At 47.1% G+C, this 21,805-nt stretch overlaps 1 protein-coding gene across 6 annotated transcripts in view; it reads left to right on the forward strand.

Moving 5' to 3' along the window:
* Window positions 1–21,805, forward strand: part of mio (GATOR complex protein mio) — a 103,063-nt gene extending 81,258 nt beyond the window's left edge. For 3 of the 6 annotated variants that reach the window (XM_089546368.1, XM_089546371.1, XM_089546370.1), the window contains exons 20-27: window positions 623–822; window positions 3,939–4,004; window positions 5,937–6,009; window positions 6,079–6,259; window positions 7,676–7,868; window positions 11,080–11,179; window positions 13,014–13,143; window positions 20,176–21,805. In XM_089546368.1, the coding sequence (XP_089402494.1) occupies window positions 623–822; window positions 3,939–4,004; window positions 5,937–6,009; window positions 6,079–6,259; window positions 7,676–7,868; window positions 11,080–11,179; window positions 13,014–13,143; window positions 20,176–20,272 (1,040 nt within the window). In that variant the 3' untranslated portion in view covers window positions 20,273–21,805. The remainder of the gene's footprint in view (window positions 1–622; window positions 823–3,938; window positions 4,005–5,936; window positions 6,010–6,078; window positions 6,260–7,675; window positions 7,869–11,079; window positions 11,180–13,013; window positions 13,144–20,175) is intronic. The other 3 variants (XM_089546372.1, XM_089546373.1, XM_089546374.1) reach the window with 3 other exon arrangements.

Below are 21,805 nucleotides of genomic sequence, written 5' to 3' on the forward strand. Positions count from 1 at the left end.
TGGTATTCCGTATCATTTGCCATTTTTGTGCAGGCATATTTTGCCACCTGCTGTAGCATCATTTTTTTTTTTCCACAGTTGCAAGCGTAATGTACACCTTCAAAATCGAAATTATTTGCATGATCCTTCGGGTGTTTACTTGAGAAGTTGCGGCATTTCGATGTTGCTGTGTTCATCAATTATGCCACTTTGCACAAAATTTTGCACATCCCTGCAAAAAGTCAACCACTAGTGTTTTGGGCTGAAAAACTAGCAAAATGTGTTTCTTAAGGCCTGAATGTACTGTTTAGGTGGGAAAATATTTAATTTCAGTGAAAACAAAAAAAAACAGTGTGTCAGAGGGTTTATTCTTGTCCCTTTTGTTGCACCTCCACCAAATGTAAGATGGGTACTGGGATGGTTAGAGGTACTGAGCGCCGGCGGGCCGTAGACACAGAGGTCGAGCACCGAGAGCACACACACAAAGCGATGGCAATGGCGCTCAATACAACGGTCAGAAGTTCGTTGTCGTCTTCGCCTGAATAGGAACTTCTTCTTCGTTACAATTTATATTTCATTTTTTTTCCTGCTGGGCCGAGAGAGCATTTGCAGTGTGTGGCTGAGTGCGTGTGCATGCTGCCCCCAGGTGGCAGTGGCGGCAGTGAGGGTGGCGGCGGCAGTGGCCTGGGCATGGTGGCGCTCTCCCTCTCGGGCTACACCAAGGACACCCGGGAGGCCTGGCGGGAGGTGTGGCACTCCCTGCGCCTCTCCCTGGGGGACCCCTACCTGCAGGCCCTCTTCGCCTTCCTGACGGCCGCCGACGACAGCTACCACGAGCTGCTGGTGGGTCAATTGGTCGGTCAGCATGTAGTGCCATGACGCATGGTGTCACACTTGAGTGCACCACGCTGAGTGGTGTCATGAGTGACAGCATAGTGACATCAGTGCGCTCTACCAGAGAAGGAGACGCGCAACAGTGAATAATAAGAAATATTGTATTCCCAGCAGCAAACATCTGTTCCTGAATCTCACATTACACAGCGGTAACCATCCTGTGAGTTTGTTTTTTGTCAAAGCACGTCCACATTTGATTCTCAGAGTTGTCACTGGCAAAGGGCTGTTATGCCAGCATGCCGTTGAATTTTCTCTGCCCGACTTTTGGCCCCAGTCAGCCTAGTGAGTGCTACTGTGAGGCACGAAAACACTGAACTGTCACTATGCACGCTCCCATTTGGCACTCAAACTTGTGTTTGGGGGGGGATGTGGTGATCCAACTCACTTCATTCCAAATAAGAAATGAAGACAATGGAAGCGGCACTGGAACATATTGGCAAGTACAAGAAAAATGTAATCACATTTGCGCGGCATGTCAAAACCAAGATCTGCAAATGACATGCAACCTTTTTCCGTAAAGTTATGAGGCTGAGTCCCTAAAAAAATAGGCATTTAACATTGAAGTCATTTGTGCACCACCCATTCGAAGTAGTCCCTTGGACTCTATACACAGCTTCTTGAGCTCTTGAAAGCAGTTAGAAAAAGTGTCTTTTGTCAGCCATCCAGTGTCCTTTTAGCGTTCTCATCACACGTGGAAACAGGAAAAAATCGCATGGGGAGAGGCCAGGGGAGTATGGCAGATGCGGAAGTACAGTCGTGCTGTGCTTGGCAAGAAATTGTACAACTCTGAGAGCACCGTGAGGCCTAGCATTATCATGAAGAAGGGTCCACTTTCCAGATGCCCATAGGCCAAGGCAGCAGCATCACAGTGCATCACGCATGTGTTTCAATGCAGAAATATAAAATTCTTGGTTCACTGTATGGCCTTGTGGGATGAACTTGTGATGTATGACACCTGTAGCATCGAAAAAAACAATCGATGTTGTGTTTATTTTTCACTTCTCATGCCACACCTTTCTCGATGCGGGAGAGCTCACGGACTGCTCTTCAGCACTCTACTTCTTCGTTTGAGGGTCTTACTGGAGGCACCATGTTTTGTCTTCATCAATGGTGCTGTAGACAAATGAGCACCCTTGTCCGCCTCAGACAGCAAATCTGCACATACTGATGCCCGCGTGTCCTTCTGGTCTTTTGTGAGGGAGTGCAGCTCTAATGTGTCATTTAGCTTTCGTTTCCTCAAGTCCCCATGAAAAATTTGTTGCCACGTTGTCTTACTTATGTTGAGGGCAGCTGATAGCTTGCGAACTGTAATGGTGCAGTCTTGCTGTGCGCTCTCCCTGATCCGAGCCACGTTTTCTTCATTCCATGAGGTTGAAGAGTGCCCCTGCCTTGTGTCATCTTCCACCGATGTTCTCCCCATGATGTCTCGTCGCTGTAAACATCATGAAGAAGCTCATACATCTGTGTGCTGATCTTGCCAAGCTTCACACAGAATCACTCACAGTAGAATGCGCTATTTTCCAACATGTGATGCCATTTAGCAGCTGCCACAGCAATTAGCAGAAGTAGCCCGTGTTAACACTAAAAGATGACACTATACACACACTGACATTTGCTTTAGGGAATCGCTTCAAGGGAAAAAATTGTATCGGTCTGGGAGCTTTACGAACAAAGGTTGTACAGTGGAACCTCGATTATACGACGTTCAGGGGACCGCGCGAAACCGTCGTATAATCCGGGTGTCGTATAATCGAAAATCAAGCGTGATATTTTTTAGCGTCTGAACTTCATCGTCATCTTTTTTTTTTTTTTTTTCGGAACACAAATGCAGCACATTTTGCCGGCAGAGGGCTAGTCTTCAACAAACAAGATAAAATGGCCGTTGAGGCTGCCGTGAGCAGCGGGGCAGGGGCTCACACGGTTTTCTTGATAGGTGGAAAGATTAAGGCGCACCAGTTATCGACTGGCTAAAGTGTGCCTACCGTATTTACTCGATTCTAAGCACCCCCTTTTTTTCACGATCGCGATGCCCAAAGTGAGAGGGGGTGCTTAGATTTGAAAAATCTAAACTGACCCCCCTCCCGGGCCCCTCTTTTCGCGGCGAAATCTCGATGAAACGGGCGCGAGAAAAAACATTTTATTTAGGAAACATTCAAAAGAAAAATAGCTGCAGACAGTTCTGTGCGGCCATCTGTCTTATAGTGTAGGAACGCAGCAACACAAAAAGCGCTGTGGACGCCGCTGTCCTTGCTTCGGCGAGCGCGGCCTCGCCCGCTTATCTGTTCTTTCAGCAGCGTCCGCTCCAGCGGACGCATTTGTTGCTGCGAAGGGCGTCTTATCTTTTCTCTTTATCTTTCCTCTGATCTTTTAACTCTCCTCTATCTGCACTTGGCAGCGGTGGTGGCTTGGCTCGAGCCAGTAGGCAGGCCTGTGCAATTTCCTTTTCATCCTTCTCTCAGTCACAACAACAACGCGCAGGCCGCGCCTCCTCGGGACTCCGACTGCACAGGCTCGACGAAAAAGAGAGAAAGTGCACTTGAGGGCCTCGGCAACGCTCTCTTCCGCGCAAAAAAGGGGGTGCTTAGATTCGCATGCAAAGTTTTTTTTTTTTTTTTTCAGAAATTTTTTTACGAAAATAGGGGGGGGGGGGGGGGGGGTGCTTAGAATCGCGAAAATACGGTACATCCCGGCCTGCATTTGCTGACGACCTTTTTTGACGGACGGTACGAGCCAGACGTCGTACGAAGCGGGGTCCTTCTAAAATTTGCGTCGTATAACCGAGGTTTTTAATGCATGTCTCTATGGGGGTTTTGCCGGGACCGCACAAATTCGTCGTAAAATGCGGGTTGTCGCATGACCAGGGGACGTATAATCGAGGTTCCACTGTAGATGCATTGGAGGTGCACTCTGCCCTGTGTCTGTGTTTTTTGCTGTTTGGTTGCAGTTGGTTATGTTGCATTGTTTAGTGTGTGATGGGCAAGTGAGTTTACTTTAGTTCTCACTGAAGTGCTGACTTGTCTGGGGCTAATGTGCAATTTTTTTAATTGATGCCTTGTTGATTGCAGCGCGACTGCAACATGGCGATTGAAGACAGAGTGGCTTTTGCCTGTCTCCACCTCCCAGATGCAAAGGTGAGCTAGGCGGGTGATCATCACCTTATAGCACATAAATTTGGCTGTCATATCTGTGTGTAGCTGCGCAGGCAGTAATTTCACTTGGGGGGCAACTAGCCATCATTGAAGCTCATCATTGAACAAACGAAGAAACAACACGGACAAGGCGCTTGTCCTTGTTGTTTCTTCATTCGTCCTGTCCCTTTTGCGCTTTGTATCGTCTAGTCTGGTGGTGGAATGCTGTGCACACTGGCCAAATGGAAACCGCCTCCGTTGGCACTGCATGCTCCGTGTGCACTCGCCTACGGTTCGAGTGTCATAGCAGCTGCACTTAAAAATCACAGAAAAATCAAAGAAGTGTAATCATCGGCTAAATTTTTTTAAGCCCCAAGTCAACAAGCAGGTGCACCTTTTATAAAAGTCTGTGGGAAGCAACAGGTGGCACGTGACACATACGATGCCAGGATCTGACCGTGTCGAATCTCTGCGCCAGCACAGGCACGATGGTGCCCTGCATTCTCTGCACTGACAAGAAAGCTTCCCCCAAGAAATTGCGTCCCACAAGACGGCTTCCCTGCAATTTCTCACGAAGGTGCACAAAAGCTATCTTGTGGGGGTGCACTTTCTTGCGTAGCTGTGTTTTATATATCTTTTTTTCTTTCCTTGACAGTTTTGAGGACGCCCCGCCAGTGTTGTTGCACAGGGTCGCTGCAGTTCGCGGCTGCTGCGAAAGTTTATCTTAAGTGAAGTACACATAAAACACTTCGTCTTAAGTGGATTTGTTTTACTTTGAGTCCTATGGGAAGCCAACCATTAGGTCTCACACTGTTCATCTTATTTAGGAATTCGTCTTAATCAAGTTTGTCTAGACGGGAGTCTACTACATAAGTTTTTGCCAGTTTCTTGGAGACCAATCGTTAATCCAACCTTCGGATAATTCAAACATATTTCCCACTCCCTTGAAGTCCCTTAAGATTTTACTGTACCAACTGTTTGCCCCGCTGCAGCAAGTCGTTTTTTGCCATAGCTATACTCTCTTTGGAATATGGGGGTCGATAGCACAGACACAGATCTGCTGCTTCTGTGACAGTCGCTCAACACCAACCACTGCATGCTTGTCTGATCAGGCAGTGTCACAACCCTTGTCATTGGCATTGCGCTAACACTGCTCCCACATGTTCGATAACACAGGATTTTGAGTTGCCAACACTTCAGCGGTCCTGCCAGCCCCAGGAAACCTCCTCATTTGTCCATTGCTGCAAAAATACATGACTCTGTACACCAGGCTTCATAAGAAGAGCTTATCACATTGAATAGAAATGTTCTGTCGCCGTAACACATCAGCTTTTAAGCCTTTTGGTGTCAAGTTTTTTAATGTGGTGCACAGTCACTGCATATTTTTATCAGAAAAATCAAAAGAATTCGTCGATCATTGCTATGGTGCGATTGCTACTTTATTTAAATAATATAACGAAATGGTCAGTCGAAAAATATAATAGCAGCAGAGATCAATGAAGAGAACACCAGGTAGCATTTATAACTTGAATCTAAGGGAGGACATCATCATCATCATGAGCCTGACTACGCCCACTGCAGGGCAAAGGCCTCTCCCATGTCTCTCTCCAATCAACCCTCTCCTGTGCCAGCTGTGGCCACCCTATCCCCGCAAACTTCTTAATCTCATCCGCCCACCTGACTTTCTGGCACCCCCTGCTACGCTTGCCTTCTCTTGGAATCCACTCCGTTACCCTTAAGGACCATCAGTTATCTTGCCTTTGTGTTGCATGCCCTGCCCAAACCTGTTTCTTCTTCTTGATTGCGACTGGGATGTCATTAACTCGTGTTTGTTCCCTCACCCACTCTGCCCTCTTCCTGTCTCCTAATGATACAGCTATCATCGCAGGTGTACTGCAGCATATATCTCCTCACTCTGTTGTGTTTTGTGTGCAGCTGCTGGAGTACATCGAAGGCCTGAAGGAGATCCTGGTTGAGCAGGGAAACCTGGACGGCGTCCTTCTAACAGGTGACGCATTCTCGTGGGCGGGTCTTCTTCACCTACTAAACACGGGGTGTGGTGGTGGTGGTGGTGCAGGCATGAGTGAGGAAGGGTCGCAGCTGCTGCAGCGCTACCTGGACCGCACGGGGGACGTGCAGACGGTGAGCGTGGCTGCCCTGCAGAGCCACCCGAGCCCCCTGAGCTCCAGCCCCCGGGCCCAGCTCTGGGTGGACCACTACCGACAGCTCCTGGACCAGTGGCAGCTGTGGTACCAGAGGTGGGACACTGTCACATGCCCAGAGGACGTGTCTGTGTAGCTGCCCACGTGTCATTTGCATTGGGAGAACCAGAGGTGGGACACTGTCGCATGCCTAGAGGATGTGCCCACGTGTCATTTGCATTGGGAGAATAGGAAGTGGCACACAAAGATAATCACCTGTGTAGTGTTTGATATTTCATATACCATATTTACTTGCATACTAGGCGCACCCCCAGTTTGGTCGCGAAAAGTCAGATTTTTTTATTTCCGCACATAATAGGCGCACCCCGAACTTGGTACTGTGATTAATACTGTATTTACACTACTGCAAGCCAACACCCTCCCGGCCCCCCTCCCTCTAATCTCAGGTAAAAAAAAAACTGCTAGTCCTCACTAGTGTTGCTGCCGTCATAGCTGCTGCGACCCACAGCACGTGCAACGACATCGCATGGAACAGCCGTACTCACTTTACACGTCTGTTTGGAAAGCTTCATCTCCAGCCGGAAACCTTCCCGACTTGGGGCAACCACGAAAACCTTGGCGCTTGGAGTCACATGCGAAAATTTAGGCATACGAAAGTACGCAGTCGCAACTGCTGCACTATTCGGCCACGTCGAATTTCCGGCCCACCGCGCACTTGCTGTGTATGAGGGCAAACTCCCAGCTGTATAGCTATTTAGGTGCTTGCCCATCATGCTAAAATTGCAACACTCGGCAACAGCGCACAAAAGTCACAGCTACGGCAAACTAACACACTACCACAACTCCCGTACCTTTGACAGCCACAGAAAGCTGGAGCTGGTGATACTGACTGGTGGCAATGTGGATAGTGGGAGCTCGTGCTGAAGGAAAAAGTTGACGATGATGGTGATGGCCCGTGGCCTCTAACACCATCTGTGGGAAGCACTTGGAAGCTCCTGTGAGCATGCATGGTCTCCGCGATCTTGCGCACTGTTGCCCACAGCCGAAGCTGATCACAGAGGCCATGGCGCGGGCATTTCGAAGTCTATTCCCGCATCGGTCATGGAAAGTTTGTGTGCAGCCTTACATGGATCTTTTTTTCTATATATTTCCTTCAGGAAAAGAGGGTGCATCCCGTACACGAGTGCAGACCTTACATGTGGCGTTTATATGGTATTCTCAATTTTGTGAGTCAAAAAATTTTCAGAAATTTTACCCCACATAATAGGCACACCCTGAACTTTGAGCTGGATTTTCTGAAAAAAAAAAAAAAGCGCACCTTTTATGCAAGTAAATATGGTACGTAATGCATTTTGGTAAAATTATTGACTGCGAGACAATATATATGCAGTCGAATATGCCACTAGGCAGCCCGAGTGCCATTTGCCAGTGGAATACCTGTTTCTTGTGCTGTGTACGTGAGTGAAACTGAGTGGCAGGAGAAGCAAGCAGTACTCTCTGTGCCCTTGGCAGGTGCCAGTTTGACTGCCAGTGGGTGCGGCAGCATGCGGCCAGCATGCCTGCCCAGCAGGTGCTGGTGAGCTGCAACTTCTGCAGCCTGGCTGCCTCACCCTACCTGCAGCTGCTGCAGCAGGGACGCCAGACGCCCGGGGCCCTCAAGGCAGCCGCCCACCTGGCCACGGCCACCTCACAGAACAAGACCAAGGTGCCGCTCCTTCGCTCCTGCCTGCCGAGTCCCCTGTTACAACATCCTGGTTCTGTGGCATTGGTGAAACACTAGGGAGTGTGAAGAGGAAGGGGGATTGACGCTTTATGTGCGCAGCAGCACGAACTAGTTGTTGCGCCGTTTACCACGCCACGAATCCATGCCACCCTCTGTGAGCAGTGGTGCAAAATGGGGCATGCACAACACAGCGAGCTATGGAAAGAAAAATGATAGGAGTAACGTTAAGGGATCGGAAGCAGGAGAAGTGGGTGAGGGAACAGACGCGGGTTAATGACATCCTAGTTGAAATCAAGAGGAAGAAGTGGGCTTGGGCAGGGCATGTAATGCGAAGGCACAATAACCGCTGGTCCTTGAGGGTAACGGAGTGGATGCCATGAGAAGGCAAGCGTAGCAGGGGGCGGCAGAAAATTAGGTGGGCGGATGAGATTGAGAAGTTTGCGGCGACAGGATGGCCGCAACTGGTGAAGGACAGGGTTAATTGGAGAGACATGGGAGAGGCCTTTGCCCTACATTGGGCGTAGTCAGGCTGATGATGATGGTGATGACATTGCACTGTGTTAGGTGGTTCAAGTGGCCATGCAAGCAGCTGTCACCGAAATTCGTGTTACATAGTAATAACTAACCGATGGGCCATTTTCTTTTTTAATGACCTGGCTGCTTGATGTCAAAGCGCCTTTAGATCCAGTAGTTCTGTGCCAGCCTTCTTTTTTCTTCTCGAGTGCAGCCATCAGGTATGAGAAGGAAGGGGTGCTTTGATTTGCAATACTGCATTCTTCATGCGCTTGATGATGGCAGTGACTGAGGGCTGTCATCTTGCACCTCACACACAGCCTGGCACTCAGTGGGGATCTTGACGGACAGTTTTGACTTGTGTCTGCCTCTCCACTGCCATATGGCTGCAACTGGCAGCTGAAGAACTTCTGTTTGAAAATTTGGTGAAAACTCAGTCTCACACATGGGAAAGCACTTCTGTCAGTTGCACTGACTGCAGTGGCCCAGGGAATGATCAGCTAAAGAAGAATCAATTTATAGCTCAAAGTGACAGAAATATTAATGAAGCTGTGTGGCTGCTCTGATGTGGGCAACAAATGCATATTAGTCAACTACAGTCAAACCTGATTATCACGAACCTGGATTGAATGAATCATGGTTTATATCGAACAATTGTGGCTGTTTCATCAGTATGCATGTGAAATGTACTTCCTACAACGAACTGCACTTTGGATATATTGTACTGTGAGTGCGTGCCGTCGATCCGCATTGAAGCATAACTGCGCATAGGCCGCGCCTTCGCTGACAACTCCATGCAGCTGTGCCCGGTCACGCTGCTCCTGAAGGCCAGTTGATAGAAAGAGAGCCCTTTGAACTACAGATCTTTACCCCGCCTTGCATTGCAGTCAAGGTAAAAAGCTGGGCTAGTTCGTGGTTCGTGATTGCCTAAAAAGTCTAGTGCGTAGGACTCGGACAAAGGGATAAAAACAGACTGGATTAGTAGCACTAAACATCAACTGAAATTTTACATCAACAGAAGGTACAGTCTTGGTCAAAAGTATTAAGGCCAGAGCGTTCACCTGCAGGGAAATGAATATTCCTAGAATGCTCCATGTAGCAGATCATTCAAAACACAAGTCAAGCAGGAAGCTTCTCTACATCCAGAAAAAACCTTCTGCTAGCATTTCAAGGTCATTTGGTTTTAATAGTGCTGGTATGGCTCTGTTATGCGACTGAAATGAAGAGCCTTTGGTCTTAAGACTTTTGACCAAGACTGTACATAAATACTTGTCCATGGCACATTATATATTTGAGAAACAGTTTGCCACATGTAGAATTGTTATTTTTGTGATATTTTAATCGCGTGCGTGCATGTGCCACGGCACTCTATTTATGTACCTTCTGTCAAAGTAAAATCTCAGTTGATGTTTAGCACTCGTCCTGTCTTTTTCGATTCCTTTGTCCGAGTCCTATGTGCTAGTCTTTTTAAGTAGTCTTGCATTGCAGCCCTCCTATTTGAAAGCTGCCCCCCCCCACCCCCCCCATGTGAGCAACTGCGCGCATACAGCTTCGGGCCTATCGCGCTTTAGGAAAGAGGACGAACCGGGCAGAACCAGACTGCTGTCAGGCGACAGGGGAGAAGGGAAAAGTGGCTTGCAAAAGCAATGCAACGTCTTCGGCAACATGCTGACCAGGCCCTCCTGCTTTTAGGGCGTTGCTCTTGGCCTCTTGGCCCATTCCTCTAAACAGTGGCGTGCACGTCGAGAAGGAAGACGCGGCACCACCGGCAGTTCTGCCAAGTGCACCAGCTGCGATGGCTTGCTCAGCAAACTTGGCCAGTAGCTGCACAGCATGTTGCTGAAAAATTCTTTGCTTTTGCACCACAGTTTGCTTTTTCTTTTTATCCTCCATGCTTTTTTCTTGTTGCACGCTCTAACCTTACAGCGGCTTGCACGATTCCTGCCGTTCGTAAGTTGCTGCCGCCGGTGTTGTACCTGCTGTTCTCCCACACTCACCTAGCAAGTGTATCGTGTGGACTAGATGATGATGAAGCTTTGGCAAGCCCTGCCACTTTCCGACAAAGTGAAAATCATTTGGCGCGTCGAGCTCCAATGTTGCAAGATTGCTAGGAGCGCACTCACTAGTGTTAAAAATTAAAAAAACAAGTCAGCCTTTAAGAGAAAGCGCAAGTGCGGCCAAACACTGACGGCGCTCGGCTGTTCACAACCTCGTGTGTAACGAACTTGGTGATTGAATTCATTATAAGCAGTAATAAGGGAGTAATTACTCATTGACATCCACCTGAGCGCAGCCATATGGCTACGAAGGAAAGCTATACAGCTTTTTCAGAAACTTCGCAGTTAAAGAAAAATTCATCCTGGTCCGGGGTTCGAACCCAGGACCACCGCTTCACCGGAGCAGTCGCTCTACAAATCTACTCCACCTTGGGGGATTCTCCTAAACATTTGATCATTATAAGCAGGTTTCGTTATATCGAACAAATTCTGATGAGTTGGGCTGTTCGTTATACCCAGGTTTGACTGTAGTGTTAAGGAAATTCCAATGTGGATTCACTGCAGGAGTGAAAGTTATTGCAGTGAAGGCGGGTCTGTGACCAACCACCTGTCACTGGGCTTAGGTGCTACTGCTGCCGCTGAAGTGAGTTCCTCAGACCAGAACTTTGTGCCCCCCACTGCAGGTGACCTGCTGCCCACACTGCAGGAAGCCGTTGCCCCGGTGTGCATTGTGCCTGACCAACATGGGCACACCTGCTGGGAGTGTGTGGAGGAGCAGCAATGGTGAGCAGCTCCTCAGTCTCACCAGCTGCGCTGCATTCAGGCTCACCCCGCTGACACAGTTGAATATATCAAACTCGGTTGGGTCAGATTAGTATCAGAGACATCTGTTAGGTTAAGCTCCAGACAGTGGCGATTGACTCAACAAGCTAGCTTCCCCCTATTACACCTCTGGATGCTAGCTTTCTCACATGGCTTTGCAAATGCCGTGTAGTGGACGCCAAACATTGACGATGTGTTTTGTTTGACACAGATATTGGGTACCTAGCACCAATCAAGACTGCTCATATTATACCGCAGTTCTTAGGCGGCCATTCCTGGCTTGCACGTTGTCATCGCAACTGGCCGAACTATCCGCCAAGAGCTATAGCAAAGTGAAGAGCACAGCAAACTGGCAAGAGCTATAGCAAGGAGAAGAGCATAGCAAGCTTGGCTAAGGATGAAGGTAGGGTGATAACATTGGGCAGGCAAGAATGGAAAGGTGAAGGAGGAGGTAGCGGTGGAAGAGAGAAAGACAGAAGAAGCGTAAGGTGAAAAGTGAAGGGGGATAGTATGGCAGTGGCAGGCAAGAGAGGTCAGGCTCAGTTTGTGCTGGCTGTTGTGTAATGACTTTCGAACTGCGTTTTTCATATAGACATTGTGCTTAGCACAGCATGCACGCAACCACTTGCACAGTACCAACTGCGTTAATAAACAGATACCCCAGCAACGCCTGCGCTTAGAGCAGCACACATTGGAGGCTTTGTGAAAAACGACTCACTGCTTTGCCCTAGTGAGACTGTTCCTTGCGCAAAGATTGTTGGCCCCTTAATTGTCGTGTGGGAGTGTGGCTGGTTATGTTCGGATCAGCATGAAATGTTTCACAAAACTGCCAGTCGCAACATCAGTCAGCCATGAATGGGCAGTCGAACCCTCAACCAGCATATTGTTACAAAGAAGACTAAGCTGGCAGTGGCGCGGGACGGAGCGCTTGTGTCAAGCCAGCGGCCATTAAAATCATCTCTTGTTCATCGTTCATCACGCCTCTTCGGCTGGCTGCCACGTAACATTTGGTGGAGCTGTGAGGGTCCCTTCATCACCATCCTGGTCCCGGAGCTTCGAAGTCCTGCGCCTGCCGTGGACGTCAGCCGTGTGTACCTGGTCCGCCCCGCCCGGCTGTGCCCCAGCCCGCCCGAGCTGAACTGACCTCGCCGCTCATCCCAGCCCAAGAGATGATTTGATGGCCGCTGGCCTAGTGCGAGCGCTCTGTCCCGCACCACTGCCAGCGTCGTCATCTTCATAACAATATGCTTGGGCTTATATGGAGGCCATTTATGGAGTCTGCACCATTTATCATGGGAATGGATGTGCACTGCTCTGAATGTGTGGGTCGCACACCTCTTGGCCTACTCCAATTGAACACATGTCCTTTATAGCTTCAGCATTCCTCCTTGAAGCAGTGAAACAGGCACGTTGCAGTGCGTTCTTGCAGGGAGCAACAAATGCGGCAAAGGACGCTGCAGCCAGGCAAGGTGTGCACCGCACCACTCTCAGCAACTGGGGAGCTTTCATTCAGTGCGATAGTTTGGAGTCCTTGTGCAACAAAGCAGTAATGCATCACATTGTATCCTTAAGGGCAGCTTAAGTGCTGTTCAAGTTTTCTGCCTCTATATAATGCGAAATCAAGCTGCGCTCAAATTTCGCATTAGGGAGTAGCGTAATTGTCAGTCAAGTTTTTTGGCACCGTTTCAGCAGTTTAGTCAGCAGCGCCACACATTTCACTCATACGGTGTGCCATGCAATGTCATTAACATGACCCTACTGCATATCTCTGGCATGTGAATGCCAAAGTCTACAGTCATTTCCGGTGCCTCTGGTGCAGAGCAAGGAGAGGAGAACGACAAGCTGGCCGAGTTCTCCACGTGGTTCACCTGGTGCCAGAGCTGCCGTCATGGGGGACATGCCATCCATCTCATGGACTGGTTCCGGTGAGGCACCATCTGTTATAGCACGCATGAGGAAGCTGAGAAAACATATGTTCTTGCGCATGAGGTGCAGAAAAGAATAGCGCCGGACACGTGCAAACGCTTAAATTGTTGGGAATTTCATATTGATCACGATGGAAGAGAGGTTTATCTGGAAAGGCCCCTAACTCCCTGTTCTGTAGATGCTGTCATGGCCACTGAGTCATGCGCACCAATGTTAGGCTGCAGCGTAGCACTTTAAAGTCCATTCCAAGAGGCCAGTGGTGAAATTTATATTCAAGTCAAATTTTTTACAAAGTCATGCTGATTGGCAGTAAAAAGTGGAGCATTAATGCCATATTCAAATCCCTCAGCTATTCAGGTGATTTGCCACTGTAATAAAGATGGAAGGACTACAGGAAAAAGTTCCCCAATGACAGCGTGATGAGAGCACAGCCTTTGACGCCCGTAAGCGAAATTCTTGAGGCCCATGTATTGTGCGATGTTAGTGCACATTAAAGAATCCCAGGTGGTCGAAATTTCCGGAGCCCCTCACTACGGCGTCCCTCATAGCCTGAGTCACTTTGCGATGTTAAACCCCAATAAACCAATAAACCAAACACCCGTGACAGCAGCAGATGTCGCATTGCTGTACACATTATATTGGCAGAATTTCTTCAAATTCACGGCACAGTGTGGTAGTGCCATGAAAGAGCTCAGTCAAGATCGACATGCTTGGAACTACGTCTTTTGCTTTGTTAGGTGAGTAGTTCGCAGACACCTTCAGCAGATGTTGTCAGAGTTTCAGGCTAGAAATTAATTTTACAAGGGCCATTACATCAGATATTTGTGCATTGATGAGATAGGAGACCTGCTAGTTGCCATTACACAAGTTCTTTGCGCCAGAACAAAGAGGGGGCATTAGGAAGAGGAAGTCTCTACTCTGCACAGGAAAGCTTACAGCATTTCTATCGAGGTAAGATAATATGGCACAGATAGATGAACGTAGATTGCATTGCCCAGAGGCTACAGACAGGTGCCTTCACTTTTTGCAGTACCATCAATCAATCAATTGATCAATTGATTAGTCTATGAGCTCAGTCAATTATAATGAAAATAGTAATCTTTCTTCTGGAAGAAAAAGAGGAGGAGGAGGGCATAAAGAATAGTGAAAGTCTGTTTTATGAGCTGCGAGCCCTCCGTTTACCATGAGAGTGTGCAATGATCAATATATATCTTAATGCAGTAGAACTCCACTACAGTAAACCCAGATGTAGTAAAGTGAAACTGTGGTCCCATTTTGCCTTCTGTAGACAACTGTACATTTTTTTTTCGTTCATAGTAAAGACACCTTTAGTAAAGGAACAGTAAAGATTGTCTCGCCGTGGTGACGTACAGCCTTTGTCAAAAATATACAGCCGGGGTTTGGTTTTGAGCCCTCTGCCTTGGCTTGTTTTGCATCCACAGTGACCCTGATATCTCGAAGGTGGGAGGCACTTGCGTCCTCGGCCCTCCCAAACTCTGCTAGAGAGCCTTGCTACACTGCTTGGGCTTTATATTTTTGACAAAAGGGTGTACCCCCCCCCCCCCCTCCCGTCGCGGGGAAGTCTACCCGGCCATACCTTTTCGTGAGCCAGTCCCACTGTAGTGTCCCATGCAATACAAACTAGGCTGTTGCCACACAGTGCATGTTTTGCATAGCAAAACATGGCGGCTTGGCCTGTTTTGTGACCAGCAGTCAGGTGCAGCGCTGAAAAATCTCAAGTCAGAATAATGTTGTGCCTCTTTCCTTCACTCTTTACATTAAGGATGGTCTGCTGTCAGAGACCAGTATAAAAATGTTGGCATATTCTGGTACATCTCACCCCATGCTGGCAATTACAAGGGCACAACTCGCGGTTTAGGCAGCAATTTTCATCTTAAACTGGCAAAGAAAGAAAGTCAGGTCGGAGCGGATGTTAGCACCACACTATGTTCTCTCATTGCGGCTAACATGGCAGACGACGGCAGCTGTCTGTAGTGAATTTACTACATTTTGCGACCGTGTCCGAGCGTCATACAGACCGCTGTTCTTGTTCATATCAACTTAAGGCAATCTACTTTTCGCTCTTTCTGTAATAAATTACAGCTGCTGTATTGTTTAGCCTTGCTTGATATATTTTTTAAATGTTTTCAAAAAAGTATAGAACAACCGACGCCGCCACTGCGCTTACTGTGCTGGTTGTTGCTGTCTGCCATTCATGCCACCAGTTTTATGTTACGGATAGTCTTTTTTAAAATAACATTACTGCTCTCAATCGTAGTTTTAATCAAATATATGTATCTTGGTTTATGTCACACCCCTGTCTGAGAAGTTGCATAGAATTTTTAAATATAGGCTTTTAGAGTTAAAAGAGTGCTTATTTCGGCATAGCGTTTAAGTAGTGTTGCACATCTGAATACAGCTTAAACAAGCTAGCTATATTAGGCTGGTTAACTAATATTGACTAGCTAACTAATACCGTTGTCTGATTTATCAAGAGGCATGTAGCCCACCATATGTTATATCCAAATCAGTTTTTAGAATTTTGAAAATGCAGTTACCCTCGGCGTTGTGGCCCAACAAATTTTGGCTGTTTCGACAAGTTACGCGCATTGGAGGGGTAGCTTTGCCTGCAAGTTTTTTGAAAGCGCATGTATTTTGGCGCAACATAGACAGAATTTGTTTGGCAATAGTGCCGAGGGTAACTGCGTTTTCAAAATTCTTAAAACTGATATGGCTACTGCTTACAGTGGGCTACACGCCTCTCAATAAATAAGGAGACTAATGGTAGTAGCTAAAAAGTTAACTATTCATTATTAATTAACCAGCCTACTGGTTAGCATGTCTTAACTGCATTCTGATGTGCTACACTGCTGACAGTGCTACACGGAAAAAAGCACTCTTCTAAATCAAAAAGCGCATTTTTGAAAATTGGAGAACATCTTTATCAGGATATTGTGGGTGGCTTGATGTTTGGTTGGTGCCAAAGTTATAATTAATCGGGCCAACCTGCCCACTGCTGCACTCTCCGTAAGTTTGGAGAGGGAGGAGCGACAAACTTCTCCACCCCGCGTGCGAAAGATGAGGCTCGACAGCTGACCGGCGATAGGGACCGCGCCTGATTATCCGCTGACCTGAGGCATGAAGCATAGACATGTTCCTTAAAAAAAAAAACACTTTACTTGGGCAAAGAACAACAACGAAGTGTACACAAGCCCCCCAGCAAAATGGCATCAATACACAGGCGCGACGCTAATAACAAATCCAGCTTGGTGCGGCTCAGCGCCATCCGAGCGCCATAGCATTGGAGATTCACACCTCAGTAATTTAAATTTCCAAGACCTGCTGGTGTGGCCAACTTATTGGTAGTTTGAAATATTCATACTGTATGTTGCAACCTATGTGATGATCTTTATTTACAAAAATGGCCTATTGAACTTTTTGGGGGGATCAACCTATAGACCAACACTGATCTGTGACGTAAGCACGACTGCGTGGCGTTGCTGTTGCTAGCTGGGCCAAGTGGGGGTCAAAAACTGCGAGTTACACCCCGTAGGAGTATATGTAAGCAAAAGTTTTCTGATTTCACAGTGAACCTACTAGATCATCCTTTCGTGAACAAAGGCTGACCTGCATCTTAGAACTGAATGTGAAGGTATGAAACATCATTTAAAGAAGGGAATGTATGTTTAAAGCATGGCAAAATGTGCACGTGTGATTCGCCCCCCACTGGAGGTACAGGGTGGGAGCACTAACCATAGAAACACATGTAGGCAAAACTTTCCGAAATATTTTTTTTGTTTAACAGTGTACATATGGGAGTGGCTGTTAACACTTTCCAAGTAGTTGAAGTGCAACATTTCGAAGCTATCTTTTTAAAATAGCTTGATAAATGTGTGTTGTGAATCCAGACATCCCCAGAACACACTCCATCCACTGGGTGTTTCTCCAAATCACGCAAGCTTCTCTTGGAGTCCCAACTTGCTGCTGCATGCGCTACATTTGCTCGCAAATACTACCATTTGAGCTGCAGACTCTGGACAGGTTTACATTGAAGACTGGAATGGGAAGAGTTGGGGATAAGAGTTAATGGAGAATACCTGAGTAATTTGCGATTCGCTGATGACATTGCCTTGCTAAGCCACTCAGGATAAGAACTGCAAAGCATGATCAATCAGTTAGACAGGCAGAGCGGTGGGGCTAAGAAAATGACATGCAGAAAACCAAAGTAATGTTCAACAGCCTAGCAAGGGAACAGCAGTTCGCAATTGGTAGCGAGGGGCTGGAAGTAGTAAGAGAATATGTCTACTTAGGGCAGGTAGTGACCGCAGATCCGGATCATGAGAGGGAAATAACTAGAAGAATAAGAATGGGGTGGAGCGCATATGGCAGGTTCTCTCAGATCATGAATGGTAGCTTACCAATATACAACCAATATAAGAGAAAAGTATACAACAGCTGTATCCTACCGGTACTCACCTATGGGGCAGAAACGTGGAGGCTAACAAAGAGGGTTCAGCTTAAGTTAAGAACAACGCAGCGAGCTATGGAAAGGAAAATGATAGGTGTAACGTTAAGAGATCGGAAGAGGGCAGAGTGGGTGAGGGAACAAACGCGGGTTAATGACATCTTAGTTGAAATCAAGAAGAAGAAATGGGCTTGGGCAGGGCATGTAATGCGAAGGCAAGATAACCGCTGGTCCTTAAGGGTAACGGAGTGGATTCCAAGAGAAAGCAAACGTAGCAGGGGACGGCAGAAAGTTAGGTGGGCGGATGAGATTAAGAAGTTTGCGGGGATACAGTGGCGGCAACTGACAAAGGACAGGGTTAATTGGAGAGACATGGGAGAGGCCTTTGCCCTGCAGTGGGTGTAGTCAGGCTGATGATGATGATGACATTGAAGACAGTCCTCAAACAGCATGATAAACAAACCACACACAGTAGCAGACAATGGTGCTGCTAGACCAATCAGAGTTCTTTCATCCTACCATTTGCTGCTCTATGTATCAAAAACGGCAGTCCGAGTGGGCTGAAATTTGGGACGGATAGTTGCAAAGTTCATGGTCAGTAACGCAGATTGTGTTCAAGTTGCGAGCCTTGAGATTGTTGCTAAACACACAGCCACCTGGTAAAAAAATCAGTCAAACAGCTGTATCAGCTTGGAGAAGATATAACAGTTCGAGAGATAAATTGAGAGATGAAAGAAGAAAAAAAAAAAGGCAGTGCTTTTCAAAAGATAATGCCAACATGCAGCAACATCTTTTATAGGCTGCTTCCAGATGGCGCTGCCATCCGTAAGCACCCTGGGTTTAATTTTGTGTACAGTCAACAAGAACTAAGAATAGCCCAATGTCTCCCAGGTGTAGTGTACGCAGCTGATGTGGTACTTTGTGCAGATAGCCAAAGTGAGCTATAACTCCTCTCGGATATCTGGGCAAAGGAAGGAGCAAACATTAGATTCGAATTTAGTGTTGAAAATCGGGCATTATGGTATTTAAAGATAGCTGGACTGGAATGGTATCAATACAGGGACGTGAAATACCACGTGTATAGAAGCACAATTATCTAGGGTCGTGGATTGATGAAGGAAGAGAATATCTAAAGATCCGTGAAGAATATCTCAAGACGAAGTGAATGAGGAGTGCGGCCGTAACAAAGCATAGAGCATTATGGGGATACAACAGATGTGAAGTAATACGAGGAGTGTGGAAGGGTGTAATTGTTCCAGAACTAACTTTTGCAAACACGGTTCTGTGCTTAAAATATGATGTGGCTCAGACTACATAAGAGAGGAGGAATAACCGCGAACTTGGACGAGACTTAAGAACGAGAAGAGGACAGGACGAGCGGTAACTGGCCCAAAGCTTCCCCTTGTTGAACTACATGAGACCGTGGCTCATTTTGGATCTCCAGTGTTCCAAATCTTTCGAAAGGGTGTTAAAACTTCCAGGGATGCTACAGGAGCCTCACGACCCTTGGGCTCATTATTTTTGACAGAACCTGTACTCTGCTTTTCTTGACAAAGGGACAGCATTATAGGTGCACTGTGAAATCGGAAAGCTGCTTTGAAACCTTTTGTTTCCTTGTATTCCTAGCGGCCGTTACCCCAGCTTTTACCCCCAGCCTGCTTTGGCCTCCACAGGCACCCTCTATGTTGGTAAACGCAGCGTTGGTCTACACGTGGAGCTGACTTCTCTGCATGGTAACCTCTCCGGAGCATGCATCATGTTGGAATCTGAAACTACAAAACCGTTGCTAGTTAGCCAGGGAGCACACTATAGTATGGAAGCCAGGATGGGACACCGTGTTATCGCCTCCGATTGCATTTGCCTTCGACTGCTGGCCTTGCAGTTTTATCGTTACACGTCGATTGCTTTTAGCAGCACACCTTCCCGCGAGAAACTACGTGACAGAGTGCGACAGTTGAGGCAGGGGGTGTATGCGTCTACTTATGTTTGAAGTCAACTTTTTTTGCAAGGCCAGCAAGGTCTGAAATTAGAGGGGGCAGGGGTCAATTTATACGCAACGATGTACGGAAAGTCGTACTCAGTATGCTGAGCAAGTAGCCTTGTGTTCATGTTGAAATTCGGGCTTGTTGGTTCATACTTTGGAGCAATAGCGCAGACAGGACAAGGGACCAAGACCGAGTAGACACACACACACACACACAGTAGACACACAGTGTCTACTTGTTCTTGGTCCCTTGTCATGTTTGTGCAATTTCTCCAAAAGATGTTCATGCTTCCATTCGTTTCATCCTTGTTTTTCACATTGCTTTTTAGCAATGTCGATCAAGTTTTTGTCACTTGTACAACGATGCTCAAATGTGCAAGTTGAATTCACTTACTCGACTGGTCTTGTTTGGTTTTGAAATGATGCAAGTGTGCGTACGCACAGCTAATCAGGACGCATTTGTCCGGGATATATTCTGTAGCAGCTCATTAAGCTCACTTGGCATGTTCATTCTAACAGCAGCAAGTGCTGCACATTGTTTGGCAACTGTGGTGCAATGTCGATGGGGTGAATTTTATGCAGAGACCACGCCGACTGCCCCGTGACTGGTTGCAGCTGCAAGTGCTCGGCGCTGGACAGTGTTGCTGTGCATGCTGCTCGCTCAGTGCGCGATGAGTAAACAGACTGGATGGAGTGCAGTGCAAGCACTGGCTCATCACATCATCACCATCATCAGTTCTACCAATCGTGTTGCATGTCACTTGCTCGGGATGCTTTGCTTCAGAGCTGTGGGAATCAGTGTTATCTCTAATGCAGTGCTCCTATGAATATCTTCAATAGCAAAGGTAAAATGAGCACATATGAGACTATTGAGCACGTGTAAAAATGAGTGAGTCATTGTTGTATAGTCACTCTTCATCTCGGTATGCAACAGGATGCATGTGATGGTATAATTGCACATGCTGGAACGATGGATTCTCCCACATCAGTGGAGCAATGTGTGGACAGTGAAATTACTTTGTGTTATGTTCACTGAAGAAACTTGGCAGAGTGTAGTTAGCTTTACTGCTTGTTTTGTCAAATGTGAACTATTGCCGAGGTTTTTTTGCAATATTTGGCAACATGTAGTGGCTGTTTAGTTCCTTTTAAAAGCAAGTACCAGGGTGCAGCATGTCATGTGATTCTGATTTTCAGCTGCTTCTGGCTTTGGTTTCGGCTTTTGCTCTCGAAACCTTTTTGAGTGTTGTCACTGGTTGGTAGCCCTTTCTTTGGCTTTTGGTATACTAACCTTGAGCCTTCAAATCAGCTTTTGGGAGTTCACTAAGTGGGCAGCGTGGAGCTTCAGTGACTGAACATTTGGGACTGACAAGCTGATGAATGGCATATTGCCAGTTCCTATCAAAATATTATTAATGTTGTTCATCTTGTTTCAAAACATGCAGGTGCTTGCCAGACAAGTCGGAGCATGGGTATTTTATGCTATGCTTTCTTAGTGGCAATTGCTAAAGAACATTCATTGTTGATTGTTGTGCGTAGACTGACAGTTTGAATTGACCGTTTTCCTTTGTGTTGTGTCGGCGTGGCCGCCACTAACGCCACTCCGGAGCACGTTGGGGCACGCCGGGACGGCAGCCTAAAGAGAGAGAGAGACACGGACGCAGACGCGGACCAACATTGAGAGCCGCTTTTATTCAGAGCGCGGCGTCTTAAATAAACTTAGCGCCGCTAATACAACGATTAATCTTTGGTCTCGAAACTGAAACCACAATATAGCACTTTGCTGTGCCCATATTCATGACTCATCTTGACTGAGGCAAGTTTGTATGGTTGGGGAGTATTGCAGCTGCTATTGGCAGTGTAATTTCATTGTATCCCTTGAGCGAAGATTCTGTAAAAAGCTGCGAAATGACTTTACAAGGGGCCCTATTGTTACAATGCATTGACAAGAAAGTTTCTTTTTTGTTCACTGAAACGGTCTCACTTGTTTTCTATGTTCTAATGTGTGCTTGTCTCAGTCTGCTTTGCACCTGGTGGATGTAAACGTTTAGCTGCCCTTTTCATAGGCTTTGCCTTACCGACGTGTTCTAAAGTTCTGCTTTTATGTTATGTCTCCATGAAAGACATTCGGTTGCTGTTTGGGAATATCGCTGTTGGCTGCATGTGGCCACATCAGCGTCCTTCCTGTAAAATAAACATGATCTGCAACTCTTCA

Source organism: Amblyomma mixtum, chromosome 5, assembly GCF_055824585.1.
Source record: "Amblyomma mixtum isolate Tamu chromosome 5, ASM5582458v1, whole genome shotgun sequence".
Lineage (NCBI taxonomy): Eukaryota > Metazoa > Arthropoda > Arachnida > Ixodida > Ixodidae > Amblyomma > Amblyomma mixtum.